Genomic DNA, 21300 nt, shown 5'->3' with positions numbered 1-21300 from the left:
TACTGGTTCGAAGTCACTCTGACATCTTCAGAAATTTTCATTGTCATTTGCTCAGATAAAACTGAGAATATCACAATAGCAAGCCCCAGGGCTCTCTGAAAAATTTTTTTTAAGTCGAAGGAGTGGCAGCTGGTCCGTTCATGAGGGTTAGCGTTGTCAATACTGGAATGAACTGATCTTCCTAGATCTGCACAAAGCCAAAGCCATCCTTACTAGAAACTCTTTATCATTCCAGACCAAGTCCTCTCTCAGTGGAGCTTGTATGTGGGCTGTCAGGTTTAAAAGCCTAAAGCGTTGAAGACCAATGCCCTAGTATGGTTTGCACAGATTTAAGAAAAGTACCAAATTAAAACTCACACCTGAAGGAGCCTGTGGTTCTGGAAGGAAACGCAGTCAAGTTATTGATTATATTGAGTTAGACAACCCTCCTTTTGTCACCAAAGCTGGTCTGTTAGAGGGCAGAAGACAACAGCTTTTGAAAAGCTCTCCATGTTGAAGAAAATCTATTCCCTCTGGAAAGAGGGGCATCCGGTCCCTTAGATATAAAGATATATTCTCATTGCAGTCAACATTTAGCCTTTTCCAGATGTTATTTTCCATCTAGTCAAACTGACCTGCAATGATTAATAAGCAGTAAAAAAAATTGAGACCAAAGAATAAAAGTGTACTCAAGCTTAGGCCCAGATGTAAAATTAGAGATGGTGCTTGTATCTGTAAACTTAGAAATGAATCTGAGCTTAAAGAAAAGCCCATGTTAAGTTTAATACTTCAATTACTATTTCACAGGAGCAGAAACAGCCAATTGAACGTATGCCATGGTGCCTTTCTGTTATGGACACAGCTTCCAACATGAACCTGATACACTAATTGTGCAATTACAGCCCATCCAGCAAACAAGGTTTTCTTCATGATAATTTCTGTACCAATGTACTTTTCAAGGAGATGGTTTGATGTTTCCCGCGGACCTTTTTTTAAGACAATGCAGAGCAACATGGTAATTAACAAAGTATTTAACAAAAATAGAAACTATGCTAACCAAAAGTACGTAATATGTAAAGCTCTTTTGTGCTACAATAATCTTCTGGCTATATGAGCTAGTGGATAGTATAAACAGAATGATCCTGATAAACTGAAGAACTGGATAGAGATTAATTAAATCGGAAAAAATTATGACATATTAAAAAGATTTCTAGAAAGAATAAATCAAATCACAAATACTTTATTACAGAAACTGGGGTCAGCAATAATATTATTGGGAAGAATCTTTGAATTAGTCTCTCCTTGCTTATTATCTAGGCAATCATATAGTTCGCATCACTGAAGTATCCGAAGAGCTCCCAGCTGCTAGTAAATTGGTCCTTCCTAATACCCTTACGCAATGGGAAGAGTAGCGTTTGCTCCTTACAGGTGGAAAGCAATCAAACGAAGGGTTAAATCACATGTCCAAAGTTACACAGGATCCTGAGAGAGTAGGAAATTCAGGAATGAAATAGCTCTCCTGCATCTTATTTAGGCAAAGTGCCTGCCAGTGAAAACAAGCCTTGTAAAATTAGCTTTGCCAAATTGGTCTCTTTTCCAAGTTCGTGTCTCTCTGTGCTTCCCCATGCCCAGGTTATTCACTTGCAATGACCTTCTCACACAACTCTGTGGGAGCAAGAAAAAAAATGGCCTAAAAGCCATACCCTCCATACAAGCAGTAATGTCTTGACTAAATTGTTTTGGTACCTTCTCTGATATTCGGTTGACACATTTTATTGTAGACATTTTCATGACTAAAACTACCTCACCTTCTCAGCATAAAAAACCATTTGTCAAGGATTAAAAGCACATAATACCCTATAAAAAGACCAGAATCCTTCCTAAGTGAGAGTTAACCCTAGATCAATGCCTAAGACAGGTAGATATTATCAGAACATCTTAGCTTGAAGTGTTAATTTTGTTTTCAAGTGAAATTCCTGAACGGCTTTCTGACATTCACAGTGAAAAGATTCCGAGTCAAGACTTTGCTCAGCAATTTCATTCAGCTTGCTTTGTTGTATCAGATGTTTGTTCGGTATTTATTCCCAGGTTTTGTTTTCATGTCACCACCATACCCACTCTGCTGTCCTTGTTTATCACGTGGGTTTCTATGCACTCATAATTCTTTGAGCTTCCTTTCAAGTAGCTTGAAAAAAAGAAATCACAGTATGAGTTCATGAAACAATGCATGAATAAGTCATTTCCTGCTTTAAATATGCCTCTGAGTAAATGATCCAGAGACTTTTCAAGAACCATTTACATAACAGTCGCTGATACAGTCTTCAACTTTTCATGTCAATCTCAAAATGGCATTTTAAATCACCCCATTTTCCTAAATGAGGTGAGCGAATTTTAAAAGCAGATTTTCCAACTTCTAGAGCTCTTCTATTAGTTACGAATCTTTAAATGTTGAATTTCCCTCTTCGTTCTTCATTAGGGGTAGTGCAGAAATGTCAGAAATGCTCTGTATGTATAACCTATAATCCAAATGCAGTAGCGTTGCTACTTCAAATAGTACATTTTCTTTTACAACTACAAATGCCATAAATTTCAGCAACTGTCAATCCCACTTCACAGTCTGCAGTTCGAAAATAAAATTTGGAGCCTTTGCTAGATGTGAATAACCATCTACTGCAGTACTACTCGGAAGACACCTATGAATCACAAGATGCTCAACTAGCTACAAATAAATTTAGGTAATTTCCAGGCATAATTCACAGGCAAGTAAATAAGAGAGAGGAATTTGGCTTCCACGTGGTTTTCTGAAGCACTGTAAGAACACCTATGCTTCCTTGGGCTCAGAAGCCAAGAATGGGCTCGAAGGCAAACCTCTCCCTCAAATCTTGTTGGAGTAGGAATAGCAGTAAGGAAGGTCAAACACTACTGATTGGCATCCAGAGAAGTTTGTGGATGTGGTTCCTGCAACAGCGTGATTGCTCCAAAGCCACCAAGGGATGCATGTTAACTCATAAAGTGGCTCATCGAGGGGTCACAAGCTCCATGTGCTAGATCCACACAGGGTGCTGCTGGGCATTACTGAGGTTTTTCTTTGCCTCGGAGTGGTACACGGCTGTGCTGAAGAGCTTCTCTTTCCCTTCGATTACATAGATGGAGTCAAGGACTTCTGCTGCCAGCCTGGGAAGGGAAAGCCAGTGTTCAGATGAGCTTCTCTTGAAATGTCTTTGCGCTCAAAGGTCTTGGAGCAGAAAAGAAAGGGCAGAGACAGAGATTGTGATCTCTGGTGCTGCGAGAATCTCTCTGGAGACCAGCCTCTACCTCTGCAACAGTCCTGATTATTTTTTTTGCTGAGCCAGGAGTTTAGGAGATGGAGGGATAAAAGAGCACGTCTGTAGCAGTTGGCACTTTTGTTTGATTGACCTAAAAGAACTCATGGACTGGGAGACATAAATTCCTCAAGATACAGCCACCTTTCTTTTTTTGGTGTCGAGTGTGAATGCCACAAAATAGGACAGTTGACTTTGATGTGCCCTACTCCCAGACAGAAGAGGCAGCAGTTGTGACCCTGAGAGACTAAAACCCACAGAATAGCGTATTCTTCAAGTTCACTGAAGAGGTCATAGCCTTGTAGGTGTTGAATCCAGAAATACAACATGATTTAAAACAGGGCTAAAGGAGAAGACAAAGCAACTGGGGGAAGGGAAGTTGCCAGAAGGCTAACTCCAGGCTGAAGCATAAAAAGAACAAGAAAAAGGCAAGGCACATTCACAATGATATTAAAAGGGAATCCGCAAAGAGTCAGAGGGTGAGGACCTGTGACCCTATCCTAATACAGCTGAGCATGAGCACTGGGTCACCTAGGCATTTGAAAGGACCTGAGAAGGAGAGGTGCAATCCATCATTTTTATTACCAGCTACACCATGCCCAGGGAAGGGGAGAAGCTTAGAGTCACCCTTGTGCTGGGCGATACTGTTAGGATTTCTCAGAAAACCTTCATGCATAAGGCTTAGCAAAAGGACAGCACTGCCAGAGGAGAGGAAATTAAGAAAGACAATGTCAAAATTAGAAAAAGGGGTAACCAGGGGAAAAGCCAGCAGAAACCAGAGGGAAAACTGCTTATTGGTGTTGTTACAGTAATCTCAGAAGTGTTTCTTTCTGATAGAAGTCATGATTTTATCAAATTTCAACAGGTAGTGGTGCCAACTCTGTTGCACAATAAACACTGGAGAAGAGGGTTTAGAGAACATATCAGTCATAACTACTTGACATGTTAGTGATGCGTGTTTCTTAGAGTGAGAACAAACAGTATAATTCAACTTCTAATGAAGTCAAACAACCCAAAAAGTAAAAGAGCAAAAGGAAACACTCTCTCTCTCTCCCCCATCACAAAACACATTAGCAAAATGGAGTGTTCATGATTAATTCACATTCCTTTCCCATCGTCTATCTTGCTAAAGCAGCATAAAATTCAACTCATTGTTTCTTCTCTCTGAAGATATAGGAGACATGACATCATGGCATCTCATGTAACAGTCAAACCAGAAAGCACAGCTGAGAGGTTTTGAGGTTTCCTAGCAAACATCAGGATGTCTGCAGCAATTTTACCTATTTGGTGAGAACTTCAAACTGTCTCCGCGAGGAAAGGATTTATTAGACACTTTGCAAACAGCACAGCATTTGCTGCCCCCACCGTGTGTTGATGGACAGAAAATTCTACAACATCACATTATTTTAGGACTCAAGGCTCCTAAATTAGGCCATAAAAATGCAAGGTAGAGATCTTTACAACCATAGAGAGACTCAGGGATACACTGAGATGGACTCCTTTGCTGGATAGAGAGATAATTACAAGTTAGTGACAATTTGTACAATATACAAGGAGAGAAAAGGTTCTTCTTTTCTAAAGAAGAAAGCTGAAACTCTTCAAGTACACTATACTTCTTCAGAAGAGCAAGCTTTTTGAAGCTATTTCAATTAAGCCTAGCAAACTCTTCAAAATCTTTCAGATTGTTCCAGATCTCACCTGACTCTGTGCTACATTTTCATGCAAGAAAAAGTTATTTTACTTTGAAAATCTGCATAATTAAAAACGGTACTGTCTTCTGATTGATAAAGTTTCAAGTGACAGCTTTGCAGCAAGCTGCCTCCCACACAGAAGCAATTTGTAAAAGCCTTTCAGAGTTTTATGTAACTGAAAAATCCGAGTTGCTTTCATCCAGGTCTTTCTTTCCAGTACCAGTTTAAATGTGACTGCAAGGAACTGCAACAAATATATGCTTGAATATAAGATTAATTTAGATAGCGATAATTTTGCCTAATTATGAGGCACCCACTGACAGCAAAGGCTTTTTCTTGTTTCTATTTTGTATTTGGCAAATTTTGAAACAATTTTTTATTTAAAGCCCAACTTAACCTTAATTTTCCAAACATATTTGGACACACAACACACATTTGCTATCGGCTGAAATGGGCTTGCGTGCCCCACGAGAGCAAACCCTAAAGGAACTTAAGCAAGAAGGAAGAAAAGATTACATTAATTCTTTCACTGGGTTTGGGTGAATACAAATCTGTATTTGTTTTCTATTTTCAGTCATACAGTACACTAAACACTAGAGGGAGTACAGAAGAAAGTTGAATATTTCCTTTGAACAAAAGTAGAGTACGATTAAAATTTGAACATGAGTTGTAAAGGTTTCATCTGTAACCATATATCTCCCAAATTCTCAGAGATCTTGAAAGCTGGTAGGGATAGTACAATTACCCAGGCCAGGTATAAATTTACCTGATGGCTTATAAGAATTCTAGCTCTTAGAAAATAATCTAAAACCCAAACGAATAACCTGGATCTGCCTTCCCAAGCACATCTTTAGCTTTTAAGGTAAAGTACAAGTAATGCACTTTGCACAGCAAAAAACCTGAAAGCAATGCAGCTGGATCAGTTTGCCCAACATAACTCAGTAAAACACATTTTTACTAAAAGAAAACACACTTAGTGGTTTTTTTGTTTGTTTGTTTAATAAACTGATCTAGTTCTTATAACCAAATAATTGTGATATTTACAGACCAACCACTGTAACGTTACACAAATGTAGCAGAAACTGAGTGAAAACATTAACGTGAGTGTCTGTATTGAAAGACAAGAGGAAAAAAGGTATTAAAAAGACTAAAATACTGAGAAAATCTAAAGACATTTCTATTTTAGTACTGTTAGATATGGCTAGTAAATTATTTTAATGCTTTAAAATTATAGTCAGCTGTTACCTAAGGTTCACAGAAAGTACACCTCCAATCATCATGAACATGAATTTTCATTTACTTCGTATTTTGATTGATCAACAGAAACAGGCTAAAATCAGTAAAAGATAATTCCTACTTTAGATGAGACTATTAGGACTAGAAGTCAAGTCAGAAGAAGAGCTGCCTATATGTAATACTTTGCTTTATACTTTTCCTTTCCTTTGTGATAAAGAAGAAAAACCAAAATCCAGTGCAATTTCGAAAAAGGTCATAGTCAGATAATGACGCAAGGGAAGCATTAGGAAAAGACAGCTCTACAAATCATCTAATACTGAAGCAAATCCACAGGACAAAGATTCTGACCTCTTAAAATAAAATTCTAGTCATTTCCAATTTTGGTACAGAACCGAGAAATCAGAGACTCATAGAACAACCTCATCTGTAAGACCTCTGCAGGTCTCTGGTCCAAACACCTGCTGAAAACAGAGCCACCTTCAAAGCCAGATCAAGTCACTCAAGGCCTTATCCCCTTCCTCACTTCCCACCGCGTTTTCAATGTTTTAAATACTATTATCCCGAGGTCACTGCAGCCAGGGCTGCCATTGATCTGCACATCCCCAGCCAGTTCCCTCTCGTTCTTCACTAGCAGATCCAGCAGAGCACCTCCCCTAAGGAACTCGTCCAGGGGCACATCAATAAATTGTCCGTGACGCTCTCCAGAAATCTCCTGCGTTGCTTCCACCCTAACCAGTTGTCCTTGCAGCAGATGGTTGAAGACCCCATAGGAATTATGAGGCTTCCTCCAGCTGTTTGAAGAAACCTTGGTCCACCTATAGCTCTGCACCATATGCCTCCCATGCCTCCCTTCCATCAGCTTCTCCAATTCTCCTGTCCCAGACCCTCTCAGCCAGCTCAGCGCGCCTGCTCCCCAACACAGCTCTGAGCACGAGCCGCTCCTTTGAGCGTAAACTCCCCTGTCCTCATCTCACACTTCCTTCCCAAACACTTGAAATACCCTCTTAATGCACAAATTCATGACCAAAATGGAAGGAGACAGATTTGTTTCATATTGGTTTCCTGCCCTTATGCAAAGAAGACATCAGCCAATTAGCTGTACCCCCTGCTCGCAAGTCTGAAGACTTTTGTTTCATACAGAAAATGACAGCAGCCTGAATGATGAGGTAAAAATGCTCAAGACAGCAAACCCAGAATACCCTTTGCCAGGCACGTTTGAATGACTTGCCTTTTTACAGTCAGGAGACTTTTCTCTTTTGTTCCAGCTCTGTTGTGATCTTTCAACATCCAAGTATTACTTAATTCAGGAGTTTGTCAGATAAAAGAGATTTTTTTTAGAGGAGGTTTTCATTTATGAGTGATTTGTTCTTGCTGGGGAGTATTCTTAACAGCAAACCTATATTAATTGTTGTATTATGCAAACTAGAGTGCTAAATACTTACTTTAAGTATACTTTTTGCTAGTTACTTACAAGTGGAACTTGGTTTTTCAACCTGCCCAGTAAAACAGGAAACAACCACTTACCCTCCATATCTTTGGACTATATAGAGTCCAAATTCCCTTTTATGAAAAGAGAAGGAAGAATTTTGACTCTCGTCCTGTACAATTTTGCTGCAAACTTTGTTGTGTGGGATTGCTTCAAAGAGTGAATGTGGAAAAAGAAAATATTTGTATCGGAGTAATGGTCTCATCTATCTGTAGCACTTGACACCACAGCTGCCAGCTGTACGGATAAATATCATGTTGCAGATAGATTGTGTCTGCAAAGCAGCGAAAATGGAATGTTAATTTAGGCTCAGCCGTGCTAAAACCACGGAGGGCTCCGAGCATGCTTGGGGTAAATGAGGTCTCCACGGAAGCCTGTGCCTTGCTCTGAGCCGAGGGCCTTCTTAAAGTACTTTAAATTACTGATTTCTCTAACTAGCTTGAGTGCTGAGTCTGATAGCTATTAGAGAGAGAAGCACACATACAGATTGATCAAGAGAGTCACTCTTAGAAAATCCTTGTCGCTATTTTGTCCATGTTTCCTGTTTCCTTTTGGCATCCCCTTTCTTGCTGGCTTGTCCTTTATAGTGTCCCAGAACATATTCCCTGTCCTCATCCATCCTCTTTATCTCCTCGGAGATGAGGTTCTGCAATGGAGGGAATGACCCATCCTCATTACCCAACACTGCACAACACATATGTTGCTATTCCTCTGCAGCCTCAGTACTCTTCATTGTGCCACAGAGAGGGAAGGACCAGGGTTCAGCTTGCAGTAACCCACGACAATAATGCCGGGACCACCATATCATGGCAGTGAAGTCTGCACCAGGACCTTCTGGTGCTCACCAGACATCCTCAGAGAGCTGACCACTGGCAAGCTCAGCATCATCAGTGCCTGCCCACAACAGCACCCTGGAACACGCTTTCAGCATTGCCTCCACCACAAATTGCCTGCTGGAGCCCAAAGGTGACCTACTATTCTTCCACTTACTGTTATACCTTTCAAAGCCAAAGCTATGTTTGAAACCTTTTCCTTTTCTTCTAACCCAAGTGAAGATACATTCTTTTTATCCAGCTGCCTGCCCATCCATCTGTGTGATTATGGGGATAGACCAAAGATGTATCTACCACACCCAAGAGCTAGAACTCCATCGCTGTCTTCAAAGTGCAATACATCCAGCCCAGCACTGTTTTTCTTGGATTCATGCATACAAGCAGATTTATGTGGCTTAATGAACCAACACATATAGCCCGAACCAAAGTAAGTCCTTGCATGGGTTCTTGGCCAAACAGAAGGTAAAGTGCAGTAACTGGTTAAACTACAATAACATAATTAGGTATCTAAGCCCTCAGAAGTCATAACAATTATTCCAAATTAAGCCAAAAATAAGAGGGAAAAATACTTACTCAACAGCTCCAAAAAGAAACCTACTGTCAAAATGAACTACCGATGTCAGCCTGACAGCATCCCAGCATCTAGGGGAAAAATAAAAAAAAAGGAAAGTCAGCTCAGTCACGGTATTTTAACTGCTTATGCTTCCCAACAGCTCTGAGCTCCTGTGCTTTCTGTTCTTCACGTGGCCAGACTTTGCTCTCCCTGAATAGCAACTCCTCTTGCACTTTCAGAGACAGAAGGCTGGACCGAGATGGACACTGGCCTGTTCCAGTAGGTCATTTATGTTCTTATATATTTTCATATACAAAACTAAAGCAACTCTTACTTGCATGCTAGAATACGCAGCCAGAGAAAGCACTCATGTCGGGACAGGTTCCAGTACATTACTGCAGACCATTACAGCAAAAAAAATTTGGACTTCCCTTGCTGTCCTCCAGACTCTGACACTGATCTACTGCACTGGCTGACGCAAACCCTCTCTGCAATCTGTGATTTCATCAAGATATACGAAATTGCCTCTGACCTTCAATGAGAAGCTCCCAGATGCTTTTCAAAACCTTGTCTTCAACAAACAAGCTTGCAAACTCGTCGACTTCATCCACCTGAGTTCAGGCACTTAACTGAGATGCCTGTGTGGAAAGGCAACTTATTCTAGACTAAATGAGCTAATTTAAATTTTTGGTAAGTCCTTAGAGTGTAAGGACTAAATTAGGCCATATGGACCTCAGGAATTATTCATTTGCCTTCACAGAAGTCAGGACCAAAACTACTACGAACTCATGTTCTTCATAAGTGCTCCAGGCTAGATGAGATTAATCTAGTTAGGTTGTATAAAGCACTTGGTTGAGATGGGCTCTGAACAGCACCGGGGTATCTGGGCACTACAACACTGCAAGAAATTAGAAGAAATATCCAAAGCACAAAAAACAAAGCAGAAACGGGGAAGGAGAGTAAGAAAGAGCATTGCAATGGGCAATGAGGATATGAGCAAATCCTTCTTAGACTGTGGTGATACAGTCCTTTCTATCATCTTTGCTGGTTTTAAATCACTTCTGTCAAGCCAAGTAAAGAGACTTTGCTCTCAGGTTACAGACAGTGAATATCCTTGTTGTCAGTCAACTGTTACAGAACTTCAACTAAGCACTGTTAATTATCTAATATCTAGGCACTTTGTCTACTTCATAGTAATTTTCCATCCTATTAGTTTTTATATCAGAAGTCATGCAGAACTGATTCTATTTATCTTTTGCACACTGGTATAGTTAGAGTTTCTTAAAATGCAGACCTGAATAAAATCTTAATATCCCTGTTAATTTGTCACCGATCTGAAAACTGAACTTGAAATAATTTGCAGAATCTCTTCCACACAGATCTTTTGTTTTAATTGAACTTTTCTTTTTTCCCATAGGAAAGCTCATTTCGTATGACTTGCCAGTACTAAAATTGAAATTCTTTGGCTAATTAATTTTTGTACCTGAAACTGAATATAGCTGACATTTTTTTTTCCCCAGTTTTTAATACCTCCCTCTCAAAACTTCAATCCTTGGCATACAAAACCAAAGGAGAGTTAGAAAAGTTTTCAGGAATTAGAAAACTTTACAGGAATTATAAGGTTTAACAGGGATTACTTTACAGGGTTATAAAAGTTTTTCATCTCTACAGAGCCAGTAGCTAAAATACATGTAAAGTCTGGAGCCAGTGTGGGCTTCCATTACAGAAAAGTTGCATGGTAAGACAGGAACCCATGAACTTTTCAACCTCATTTCCACCAGTAAAAACCAGGAGACACATTAAAACTAATTTTCACAGGCAGAGATGAGATACACTGCTTGTACGATTAGATAAATCTATAAGAGCTAAAAGAAACAACTTTTGTGTATTTACACCCTAAAGGGGTAGAGTTCACCCCAGGAGTACCACTGGAGAGGTATGTGATTTCAAGCATCAGCGCTGTTGCCGACCTTAGGCTTTAATACTAAAATGTTTGTCCTGCACCAGGTTAAGCCTCAGACAGTTCTCTGCCATTTGCTTTAATCTACAACTTTCTATTTAAATACTGCCACGCCTTTAACACTCCAAAATCACCCAATCTTTTACACTAATGCTTACAGATATTTCTGACCATTCTACATCTTTTAGCAAATGTTCCTCGCTCTGGATTTTTGCCTGGCTGATAGAATAATGTTTTACTTATATTTGCCGATGGCGGAGTTAAGATCAACTCCGGTAATTGCAGCAAGAGCTGTAATGAAGTTAAGCCACTTACATTACGCATACAAATGCTTCTGTGCAATGCCCGGAATACATAAAAGGGCACATTTCATGCCCAGGTGGGACACGGCACTTCTTCACAGCACAAAGGACCAGGGCTGAAGGCTGTCCCCGCCACACAGGACTCCCCGGTGTGCACCCAGCAGAATTTGCCTCCCCACCCTTGTTTTGCTTTCCTTAACACACCATGCAAGAGCCTACCAGGGCAATATAGGGAAGGGATATACCCCAAGGCAGAAGGTAACGCACGCAATGTTTCGCCACGTCTCCAGCTGTGCCGTGTCCCTCGACAATGGATGCGCCCAATAAGCTGCAGAACAGTTGTCTTCTTTCTCATACACAGTCTGGAAGCAGAAAAATCACTGTTTTTTCTATTCTCTTTCCCTTTTCCCTTGTACATCTTTTTACACCTCTGGTGATCTGGCTGAAGGCTTTCAAAGAATTAATTTGAGACTCCGGAAGAGACAAAGAAGCACCTGCTGAATGCATGATGGCCATGCTATGCTGCCTATTGGCTTGTTTCACGGTTTCTTATTCTTTATGGCTTTCTGACCAGTCACACCTTCATTCTGCAGGTTTTGCGAGTATTTGTGGGAACTCCTACACTGCAAAATGTGCACATTTAACACTGCACTGGTCAGACACCAAAGACATTTGTGTACAGTATCACACAGATTTACAAGGATAAAAGTTTCAGCTGCATATTTTATGAATCATCACTACATATTTGAACCTTTTGAACCTTCACAAATGAGGGCCGGCCCTCGGGACTGCTGTGATGCAGGTGGGCTGGCTCTGTTTTACAGGACGAGACAGAAATTCCTCCTGGAGACACTTCTCACTCTGGAGCAGACCCTCCAGAGCTGCCTCTCCAAACCAAATGCAGCAGCCTGGAAGGTGATGCAAATGAGAAATGACAGCAACACCCTTCCCAGGCTTAGTTATCTTGAAATGCTAAATTAAAGAAAGAGCAGGTGTCTGTTAAGTCTAGGCTTGCAGTTCCTTCAGATATGTGGGGAAGTGTCAGCATTACGCTTGCATTGATCTGGTTTTGGCTAGCAATACCAGTTCAGAAGGAGAGAGCGGTCCTCTGTACATGCCCAAACATCCATCACCCCCAAAGCACCGTCTTCCCCTTCATCTCACCCTCCTTTGAAGGCTTCTTTTCTCTGTCACACAGCCCAAGTAGAGACCCCGACCCCTCCCGAGCAAGCCCACAAACCAATGCTGATTCCCAGCAAGCCAAAACACTCGCTGAACCCACCTTTTAAACTTGCTTCCCAGTTTAGGAGCCCTTCTTGTGCATTGAATGTGTACGTGGCAAACATACAAAGCATGATATTTATGCAACTCAGGACGTTTGAAGAAGCAACAGGTAAATATGACTTCTTCAACTCTGGTCTTCACATTATAAAATGATCTTTTCACAGATGCATATTTGAGGGAAAGAAATGCCACATTTTATAAGTGCATCCTATATAGGATACTACACGTAAAGTGCCTCATTGCTTGTGACTATAAATGTGCATTGCAACCAATAAAGCACTTCATCAGTTGTACATTCATATGAAACATTCACCCATAAATTATCATCTTTCTCAATCATTATATCTATAATAGAAAACACCTTTCTGAATCTAAGTGGTATGATAAGTCCAGTACTGCATGAAATAATTAAATTTACACTTATTAAATTAATCTGATTTCACAATACATCAACATCCAGGCCAAAAGAGACACGATACAAAATACAGATATTTAATGAAAATGGGAAGGAAGGTTTTGGAGTTATTTTTTCTACTAATGAATGACCTCTCAAACACGAGGAGGACCTCGCAGGAGCTGTGAACTCAGCCTGGTGCAGATACATTACAATAACTGCAGCTGCTCTGCTGGATCCTGTTCTGAAAACAGACTTTTGGCAAAACACTAATATTTTTTAATTCTGCATAACTGAAGTATGTTTTATGTTGCATACTGTAGTTCTTTTTACTTAAATCTTACCAAAACTGAGGTGGCTTTGTCTTAGAGAGAGATTTAGTTTTCAAGAGACATTCATCAAGCAGTATGTCATCTGTCAAACATAAATCAACTAACCTCTGCTGAGTAATTCTTTTTAATTACTTGAAAAGCAAAACCTTTAGAGGTATACATGTGATTTTTTTGTTTTTTAATAAGACACTATTTTGCTATTTATGTTTTTACCTTGGTCAGAAGCCTGGTGGTTTGTACGTGTGGCTTTGGACCTTATAAATAATCAGTAATAGATAGTTAGATGCCTATAATTCAAGGATAGCACAGGATCCTGTCACTGCCATGCCTGAGCAATATTTTAAAATGCAGCAGAGCGATACTTCTGTTATTTTCTGACCTGCAAGGGGAAGAAGTGACACCTAAGGCTATGTCTACATTATTTATACCACTTTGATAGATTAAATCTTTACCACAAGGATGAGCTTTTAAAACATGCCTGAAAATGTTTAAAGATTCCACAGGTGCTCTTCCTGAGTGCAAACAAAGGCTTCTCTTTGTAGTACAAAGACAAAATTAAAATGTACAAAGTCCTGGGAGCTATAGTTTCTGCTTAAAACAAATCCTTGACTGGACATGTTGGATTTATTTATTTTTAACTAACATATTTTTGGAACTCACCAGAGTAATATCTATCTCTATATATGGGGGTTTAGGCATGTGTGTGTATATACATGCGTGTATATGTGTGTATATCTGTATGTATATAGGTACGTATATTTGCAAAAAACTTTCAGAGACTCATAGAATCATAGAATACCAGGTTGGAAGGGATCTCAAGCGTCATCTGGTCCAACCTTTCTTGGCAAAAGCATGGTCTAGACAAGATGACCCAGCACCCTGTCCAGCCAAATCTTGAAAGTGTCCCATGTTGGGGAATCCACCAAATAATCCCATTATAATCCCAAATAATCCCCCAATAATCACCAATCTCCCCATGTTGGGGAGATTATTCCAATGGCTGATTGTTCTCATCATGAAAAATTTTCGTCTTGTGTCCAGGTGGAATCTCCCCAGGAGTAACTTGTACTCATTACCCCTCGTCTTTTCCATGTGACTCCATGAGTCTCCATCTTCTTTGTAGCCACCCTTTAAATATTGGAACATGGTGATAAGGTCACCTCTAAGCCTTCTTTTCTCAAGGCTGAACAAACCCAGTTCTCTCAGCCTTTCCTCATACGGCAGGCTTCCCAGTCCTTTGGTCATCTTTGTGGCCCTTCTCTGGACCCTCTCCAGCCTGTCCACTTCTTTTTTGCATAGCGGGGACCAAAACTGAACACTGTATTCCAGGTGTGGCCTGGCAAGCGCTGAGTAGAGTGGGATAATGACTTCTTTATCTCTGCTGGTGATGCCCTTGTTGATGCAACCCAGCATCCTGTTGGCTTGCTTTGCCACAGCAGCACAGTGTTCACTCATCTTGAGCTTGTTGTCTACCAGGACCCCCAGGTCCCTTTCCACAGAGCTGCTCCCCAGCCGGGTAGATCCCAGCCTGTGCTGCACTCCTGGATTATGTTTTCCCAGGTGCAGGACCTTACATTTGTCTTTGTTGAATTTCATAAGGTTCTTGTTGGCCCACTCTTCCAGCCTATCCAGGTCTTCCTGCAGGGTGGCTCTCCCTTCCAAAGTGTCCACTTCCCCACTCAGTTTGGTATCATCAGCAAAATTCGTCAGGGTATCAGGGGATGATCCAGTCAGACTATTTGCTCTGATATCTTTTTTCTCTCCATGTGTCAGTCCTTGAAGACACTAGTTTCTAGTATTAGAAATATTTGCTTTTTTACCAACATTCTCTGCACTTAATAATAGCCACTGTAGATAACGACAATAAAATGTAGAGACTGATAAAGACCTTCACAAATAATTAATTAATCCTGGTACATTGTTAGGTATGCAGAACTATGAAAACAGATTTCACACTCTTAGCTGAACCTCTCTTGTCTAGAAAAGCACAGATGATAACTTCATTTGAGATCTCTTGTACCAATTATTTGTGCAAATTTCAGTTTCACATTCATATATGGTATAAGCAAAGACTCAACAGTATTACTATATGAAGAAAATACTTTTGAAATGTTATAAAATACAACTCACGGGTGAATATACAGCATAGAGCTACCCAGGCAGTATTTTTTAAATTAATTTCTATATGTCTGAAGACCGTGTGCTTCCTCCATATCCCTCATTTGGAAGGAATTCAGTACTGGAGGAAAGGCTGCAGTGAAGGTATTCTTCCATCATAAAACTCCTCATCTACATTATCATAGATGTCCCATGTCATTAGAGATCATGACAACACAACATGCTGCCTTCTGATTTACTGGCTTTTAAATTTTTGTCAAATCATTAATTAATTACATTTCTCTGACAATATTAGCTTACACTGTAAAACCATCTACAGACACCAAGTTTCTTGAAATATAGCTGGAACAAAAAGTAAATCAGTCCATTTGAAATTTCAGGACATTTCATATGCTGTCAAAAATATGTAAAATAAGAGATGAGATGTGGTGAGGTCCTTGTGTGGGACTGTGAAGCTAACAGATAGATGAACATGAATGTCTTTGAAATCTGATTTATTCAAATATATTTCTTAAGTACTGCTGACATTATTTGTGCATGTGGGGATTTCAGTCAAAGTGGCAAAAATGGTTACGACTGTCTTATAAATATTTAGAGTAATTAGTAGGACCACAACTTCTGTCGTTTATGACCACAGATTGCAGCAAGCAACGCAGAATGCAATACTTCAGTAAAAACTTTCTATACCGTGAACTTCTGTTGGCTCTTCAGAATATTAAATTTTCTAATTACCATGAATATCACAGAATCACAAAATCACAGAATTGTATAGGTTGGAAAAGACCTTTAAGATCATCGAGTCCAACCATAAACCTAACACTACCAAGACCACCATTACACCATGTCCCTAAGCACCTCATCCAAATGTCTTTTAGATACCTCCAGGGATGGGGACTCCACCACTTCCCTGGGCAGCCTGTTCCAGTGCTGGACAACCCTTTCAGTGAAGTAAAATTTCCTAATATCCAGTCTAAACCTCCCCTGGCGCAACTTGAGGCCATTTCCTCTCGTCCTATCACTTGTTACCTGGGAGAAGAGACCGACCCCACCCCTCTACACCCTCCTGTCAGGCAGTTGTAGAGAGCAATGAGGTCTCCCCTCAGCCTCCTTTTCTCCAGGCTGAACAACCCCAGGTCCCTCAGCCGCTCCCCATCAGCCTTGTGCTCCAGACCCTTCCCCAGCTCCGTTGCCCTTCTCTGGACACGCTCCAGCCCCTCCATGTCTCTCTTGGAGTGAGGGGCCCAACACTGAACACAGCATTCGAGGTGCGGCCTCACCAGTGCTGAGTACAGGAGGACAATCACTTCCCTACTCCTGCTGGCCACACTATTTTTGATACAAGCCAGGATGCCATGGGCTTTCCTGGCCACCTGGGCACACTGCTGGCTCATGTTCAGCCGACTGTCAACCAACACCCCCAGGTTGTTTTCTGCCGGGCAGCTTTCCAGCCGCTCTTCCCCAAGCCTGTAGCGTTGCATGGGGTTGCTGTGACCCAAGTGCAGGACCTTGCACTTGGCCTTGTTAAACCCCATACAATTGACCTTGGCCCATCGATCCAGCCTGTCCAGGTCCCTCTGCAGAGCCTTCCTCCCTCCAGCAGATCAACACTCCCGCACAACTTGGTGTCATCTGCAAACTGTCTGAGGGTGCACTCGATCCCTTCATCCAGATCATTGATAAAGATATTAAACAGGACTGGCCCCAACACAGAGCCCTGGGGAACACCACTTGTGACCAGCCACCAACTGGAGTAAACTCCATTCACCACCACTCTTTGGGCCCGGCCATCCAGCCAGTTCTTTACCCAGCGAAGAGGACACCCGTCCAAGCCATGAGCAGCCACTTTCTCCAGGAGAATGCTGTGGGAAACCGTGTCAAAGGCTTTACTGAAGTCTAGATAGACAACATCCACAGCCTTCCCCTCATCCACTACGCAGGTCACCTTGTCGTAGAAGGAGATCAGGTTGGTCAAGCAGGACCTGCCTTTCCTGAACCCATGCTGGCTGGGCTTGATCCCTTGGTTATCCTCTACATGCCGTGTGATGGCACTCAGGATGATCTGCTCCATCAGCTTCCCCGGTACCGACGTCAGGCTGTCAGGCCTGTAGTTCCCTGGGTCCTCCTTCCGGCCCTTCTTGAAGATGGGCGTCACATTAGCTAATCTCCAGTCAGCAGGGACCTCCCCAGTTAGCCAGGACTGCTGGTAAATGATGGAAAGGGGCTTGGTGAGCACATCTGCCAGTTCCTTCAGTGCTCTCGGGTGGATCTCATCAGGCCCCATAGACTTGTGAGTGTCTAAGTGGTGCAGCAGGTCACTGACCATTGCCCCCTGCATTATGGGGGCTCCATTCTGGTCCCCATCCCTCTCTTCCAACTCTGGGGGCTGGGTACCCAGAGAACAATTGGCCCCGCTATTAAAGACTGAGGCAAAGAAGGCATTAAGTACCTCAGCCTTTTCCTCATCCTTGGTCACTGTGTTCCCTCCCCCGTCTACTAGGGGCTGGAGATTCTCCTTAGCTCTCCTTTTGCTGCTAATGGATTTGAAGAAGTATTTTTTGTTGTCTTTTACAGCAGCAGCCAGATTGAGCTCTAGCTCAGCTTTGGCCCTTCTACTTTTCTCCCTGCACAGCCTTGCTACACCTTTGTAGTCCTCCTGAGTTGCCTGCCCCTTCTTCCAGAGGCCATAGACTCTCCTCTTTTTCCTGAGTTCGAGCCAGAGCTCTCTAGTCAGCCAGGCCGGTCTTCTTCCCCACTGGCTCGACTTTTGGCACCTGGGGACAGCCTGCTCTTGCACCTTTAGGACTTCCTCCTTAAAGAATGTCCAGCCTTCCTGGACTCCTTTGCCCATTAGGGCTGCCTCCCAGGGGACTCTGTCAACCAGTCTCCTAAACAGGCCGAAGTCTGCCCTCCGGAAGTCTAAGGTGGCAATTCTGCTGACCCCCCTCGCCGCTTCTCCACATATCAAAAACTCTATCATTTCGTGATGACACTGTCCAAGACGGCCTCCAACCATCACATGGCTCACAAGTCCTTCTCTGTTCGTGAACAAGAGGTCCAGCGGGGCCCCTTCCCTAGTTGGCTCCCTCACCAGCTGTGTCAGGAAGTTCTCTGCCACACGCTCTAGGAACCTCCTAGACTGTTTCCTCTCTGCTGTATTGTATTTCCAGCAGACATCCAGCAGGTTGAAGTCCCCCACAAGAACAAGGGCTAGCGATCATGATGCTTCTCCCAGCTGCTTATAGAATAGTTCGTCAGTGTCCTCATCCTGGTTGGGTGGTCTGTAACAGACTCCCACCACAATATCTGCCTTGTTGACCTTCCCCCTGGTTCTTACCCATAGACACTCCACCCTATCGTCACCATCAGCGAGCTCTAAACTATCCAGACACTCCCTGATGTATAGGGTTACCCCACCACCTCTCCTGCCTCGCCTATCCCTCCTGAAGAGTGTATAGCCATCCATCGCCGCACTCCAGTTGTGCGAGTCATCCCACCACATTTCCATGATGGCAACCATATCATAGTTTTCCTGATGTACAATGGCTTCCAACTCCTCCTGCTTGTTGCCCATGCTGTGTGCATTGGTGTAGAGGCACTTCAGCTGGGCTGTCGTCCATGTCTCCTTCATAGAAGAAAACCCCTTGTGTGCTTTGAGGCATTTCACTGGCATTTCCCTCTTGGCTCCTATTGCCTCAGTATCCCCTAGCTCAACTCTGTTCAACTTCAGCTGTGCCCCAGCGTACTCCGCACATCTCAGAGACACAGGCCGAGTGCCCTCACTGGCACCCGCTCCCTCTAACCATGGCACATCGTCCCTCAGCTTCCCTCGGGCAAGCCTGATATTATTCCCCTCCCCCTTCGAGTCTAGTTTAAAGCTCTGTCGATGAGCCCCGCAAGCTCCTGAGCAAAGATTCTCTTTCCCCTTTGAGAAAGATGAATCCCATCAGACACCAGCAAACCCGGTCCTGTGTAGGCCATCCCGTTGTCAAAAAAAACAAATCCGTGGCGATGACACCAGCCACGGAGCCATGAGTTGATAGATTGGGTGTCCCTGTTCCTTCTAGTGTCACTGCCCACAACTGGAAGGAGAAAGGACAAAATAACCTGTGCTCCGGAGTCCCTTACTAGCCGTCCCAAGGCCCTGAAGTCTGTTTTGATTGCCCTAGGACTTCGTGTTGCAGCTTCGTCGCCCCCCACATGGAAGAACAGTAAGGGGTAATAGTCCGAGGGCCTATTTTTACTTCAGTAAAAACTTTCTATATTGTGAACTTCTGTTGGCTCTTCAGAATATTAAATTTTCTAATTACCATGAATATATCAAACATTCATGCCATAGCTCCTACAGTAGTGTAAAGAATTAAGTAACATGACAGTGAGACTGATGGAATGACTTTTCTAGTATCATACAATACACCCCATAGAAACCTGACTGCAAATAGTCCGTCTCCAAAAGAGTAGCTTCAGAAGCAGCACAGAAAATTTCTTCAATGTTAGTTACAAAGGCCAGAAATCATCAGTTTCCCTAGTGATGTTTTTCTTGTTTCTGAAACCGAACGCTTTGGGTTTTTTATAAGGAGGATTTCTTGAACTGGCATTTTCTTAATGGTATAACAGAAGTAATGTAATCATTATATCCTTCCAATTTCACATTTTGAATATTTGTATTTTTATAGTACACAGCGTTGGATCTAGTTGCCCAAGATCTTGAAAAGAGCAAGAAATTTTTGTAACATCCCTTGACTGGTGTAAAAGCTGGACCAAGGGAGAACATGAGAAGTGACACAAATTCCACCACTACAAATGGCTCTGGGCTCCTCCTGCCAAATCTCAAGCCCAATTTTAATAGAAAAATCCCCCCAAAATATTAAGCTGCTTTTTTTTAATAAAGTATAGATATTATACCACTGACAACGATTTTGTTTCTTATTCTTAGGCTATTTAATCACTTGCAAATTGGAGGCAAGCAAGAATTAAAAGATTAAAAACCTATAAACCATATCTGAACCTGCCATTAGAGCTGGAACAGTCTTAAACAAATCATCTGTTAACTAGCTCCACAGATGACAATGGTATTAATGGAACAGAGTTTGGTCCTTGAATTTGCAACTGAGGAAGACGCTGAGTTCCATTGAAGTCAGTAAAAGCTCAAGTAGAAGGAAGATCAGAAAATGCTCTTCATTCTGATCGCCGTAACCTAAGGATGATCACTGGCGTCTCTTTCCTTATGCCTCCATGACAAAGAACAAAAGGCCAGAATTTTAGGACTCATTTCAGCATAAAATTGCTTTAAAATGTGCTTTCTGAAATAGATTTCTTCTTTCTAATTCCCAAGGAGTTCATAACTGTATTTTTAGAAAGGCAATTTGGAATTTAACAAATACAGATACTTGGAAATGTCTTTGTGCTTCCTTACTTTCACAAAAAGACATTAAGGTCATATTTTTTTCAGAAGTGGAGATTACTTTTGAGTGGTCGTAACCATGGCTACCAAATTCGGAACCAAATAAAACTGCTGAAATTGGAACCCAGCAAGATGTATATAATGCACATGATTTGATCCGCAATAATTGTGCCTCAGAATTATGGAAAATCTTCTCAGTTGCTATTGCAAGCATTCCCAAGTAGGGAAGAGGAGAGACCTACACTGCACCAAATTCATTAATGGATCTGTTAGCCCATTTTGTTGCGTTCACTCCAACGTTACTATCACCCCTACCCCTTCTTTTTGTTTGATTTGAGGCTTCACTGACCTGTCCTACAGCCCAAGGTCTTTAGTTTTGTTATCGGCTTGTTCTCCCCTCAGCAGAGG

General features: G+C 42.0%; 1 protein-coding gene across 43 annotated transcripts in view; it reads right to left on the bottom strand.

Moving 5' to 3' along the window:
• LOC140657453 (uncharacterized) overlaps positions 1-21300 on the bottom strand; it is a 372414-nt gene that overhangs the window by 142959 nt on the left and 208155 nt on the right. For 36 of the 43 annotated variants that reach the window (XR_012044333.1, XR_012044336.1, XR_012044332.1 and 33 more), the window contains 2 exons: positions 11631-11725; positions 9122-9190 (listed from right to left, as the gene is read on the bottom strand). The exons of 1 other annotated variant lie outside the window; for it this stretch is intronic. Coding sequence is in view for 25 of the 42 variants with exons in the window: in XM_072874480.1 (XP_072730581.1) it covers positions 9122-9190; positions 11631-11725 (164 nt within the window). In the remaining 17 variants the exon portion in view is untranslated. The remainder of the gene's footprint in view (positions 1-9121; positions 9191-11630; positions 11726-21300) is intronic. 6 more of the 43 variants (XR_012044343.1, XR_012044342.1, XR_012044344.1 and 3 more) reach the window with 1 other exon arrangement.

The sequence above is a fragment of the Ciconia boyciana genome, chromosome 10, assembly GCF_034638445.1.
Source record: "Ciconia boyciana chromosome 10, ASM3463844v1, whole genome shotgun sequence".
Taxonomy (NCBI): Eukaryota; Metazoa; Chordata; class Aves; order Ciconiiformes; family Ciconiidae; genus Ciconia; species Ciconia boyciana.
This window is presented reverse-complemented; position numbering and strand designations above follow the sequence as displayed.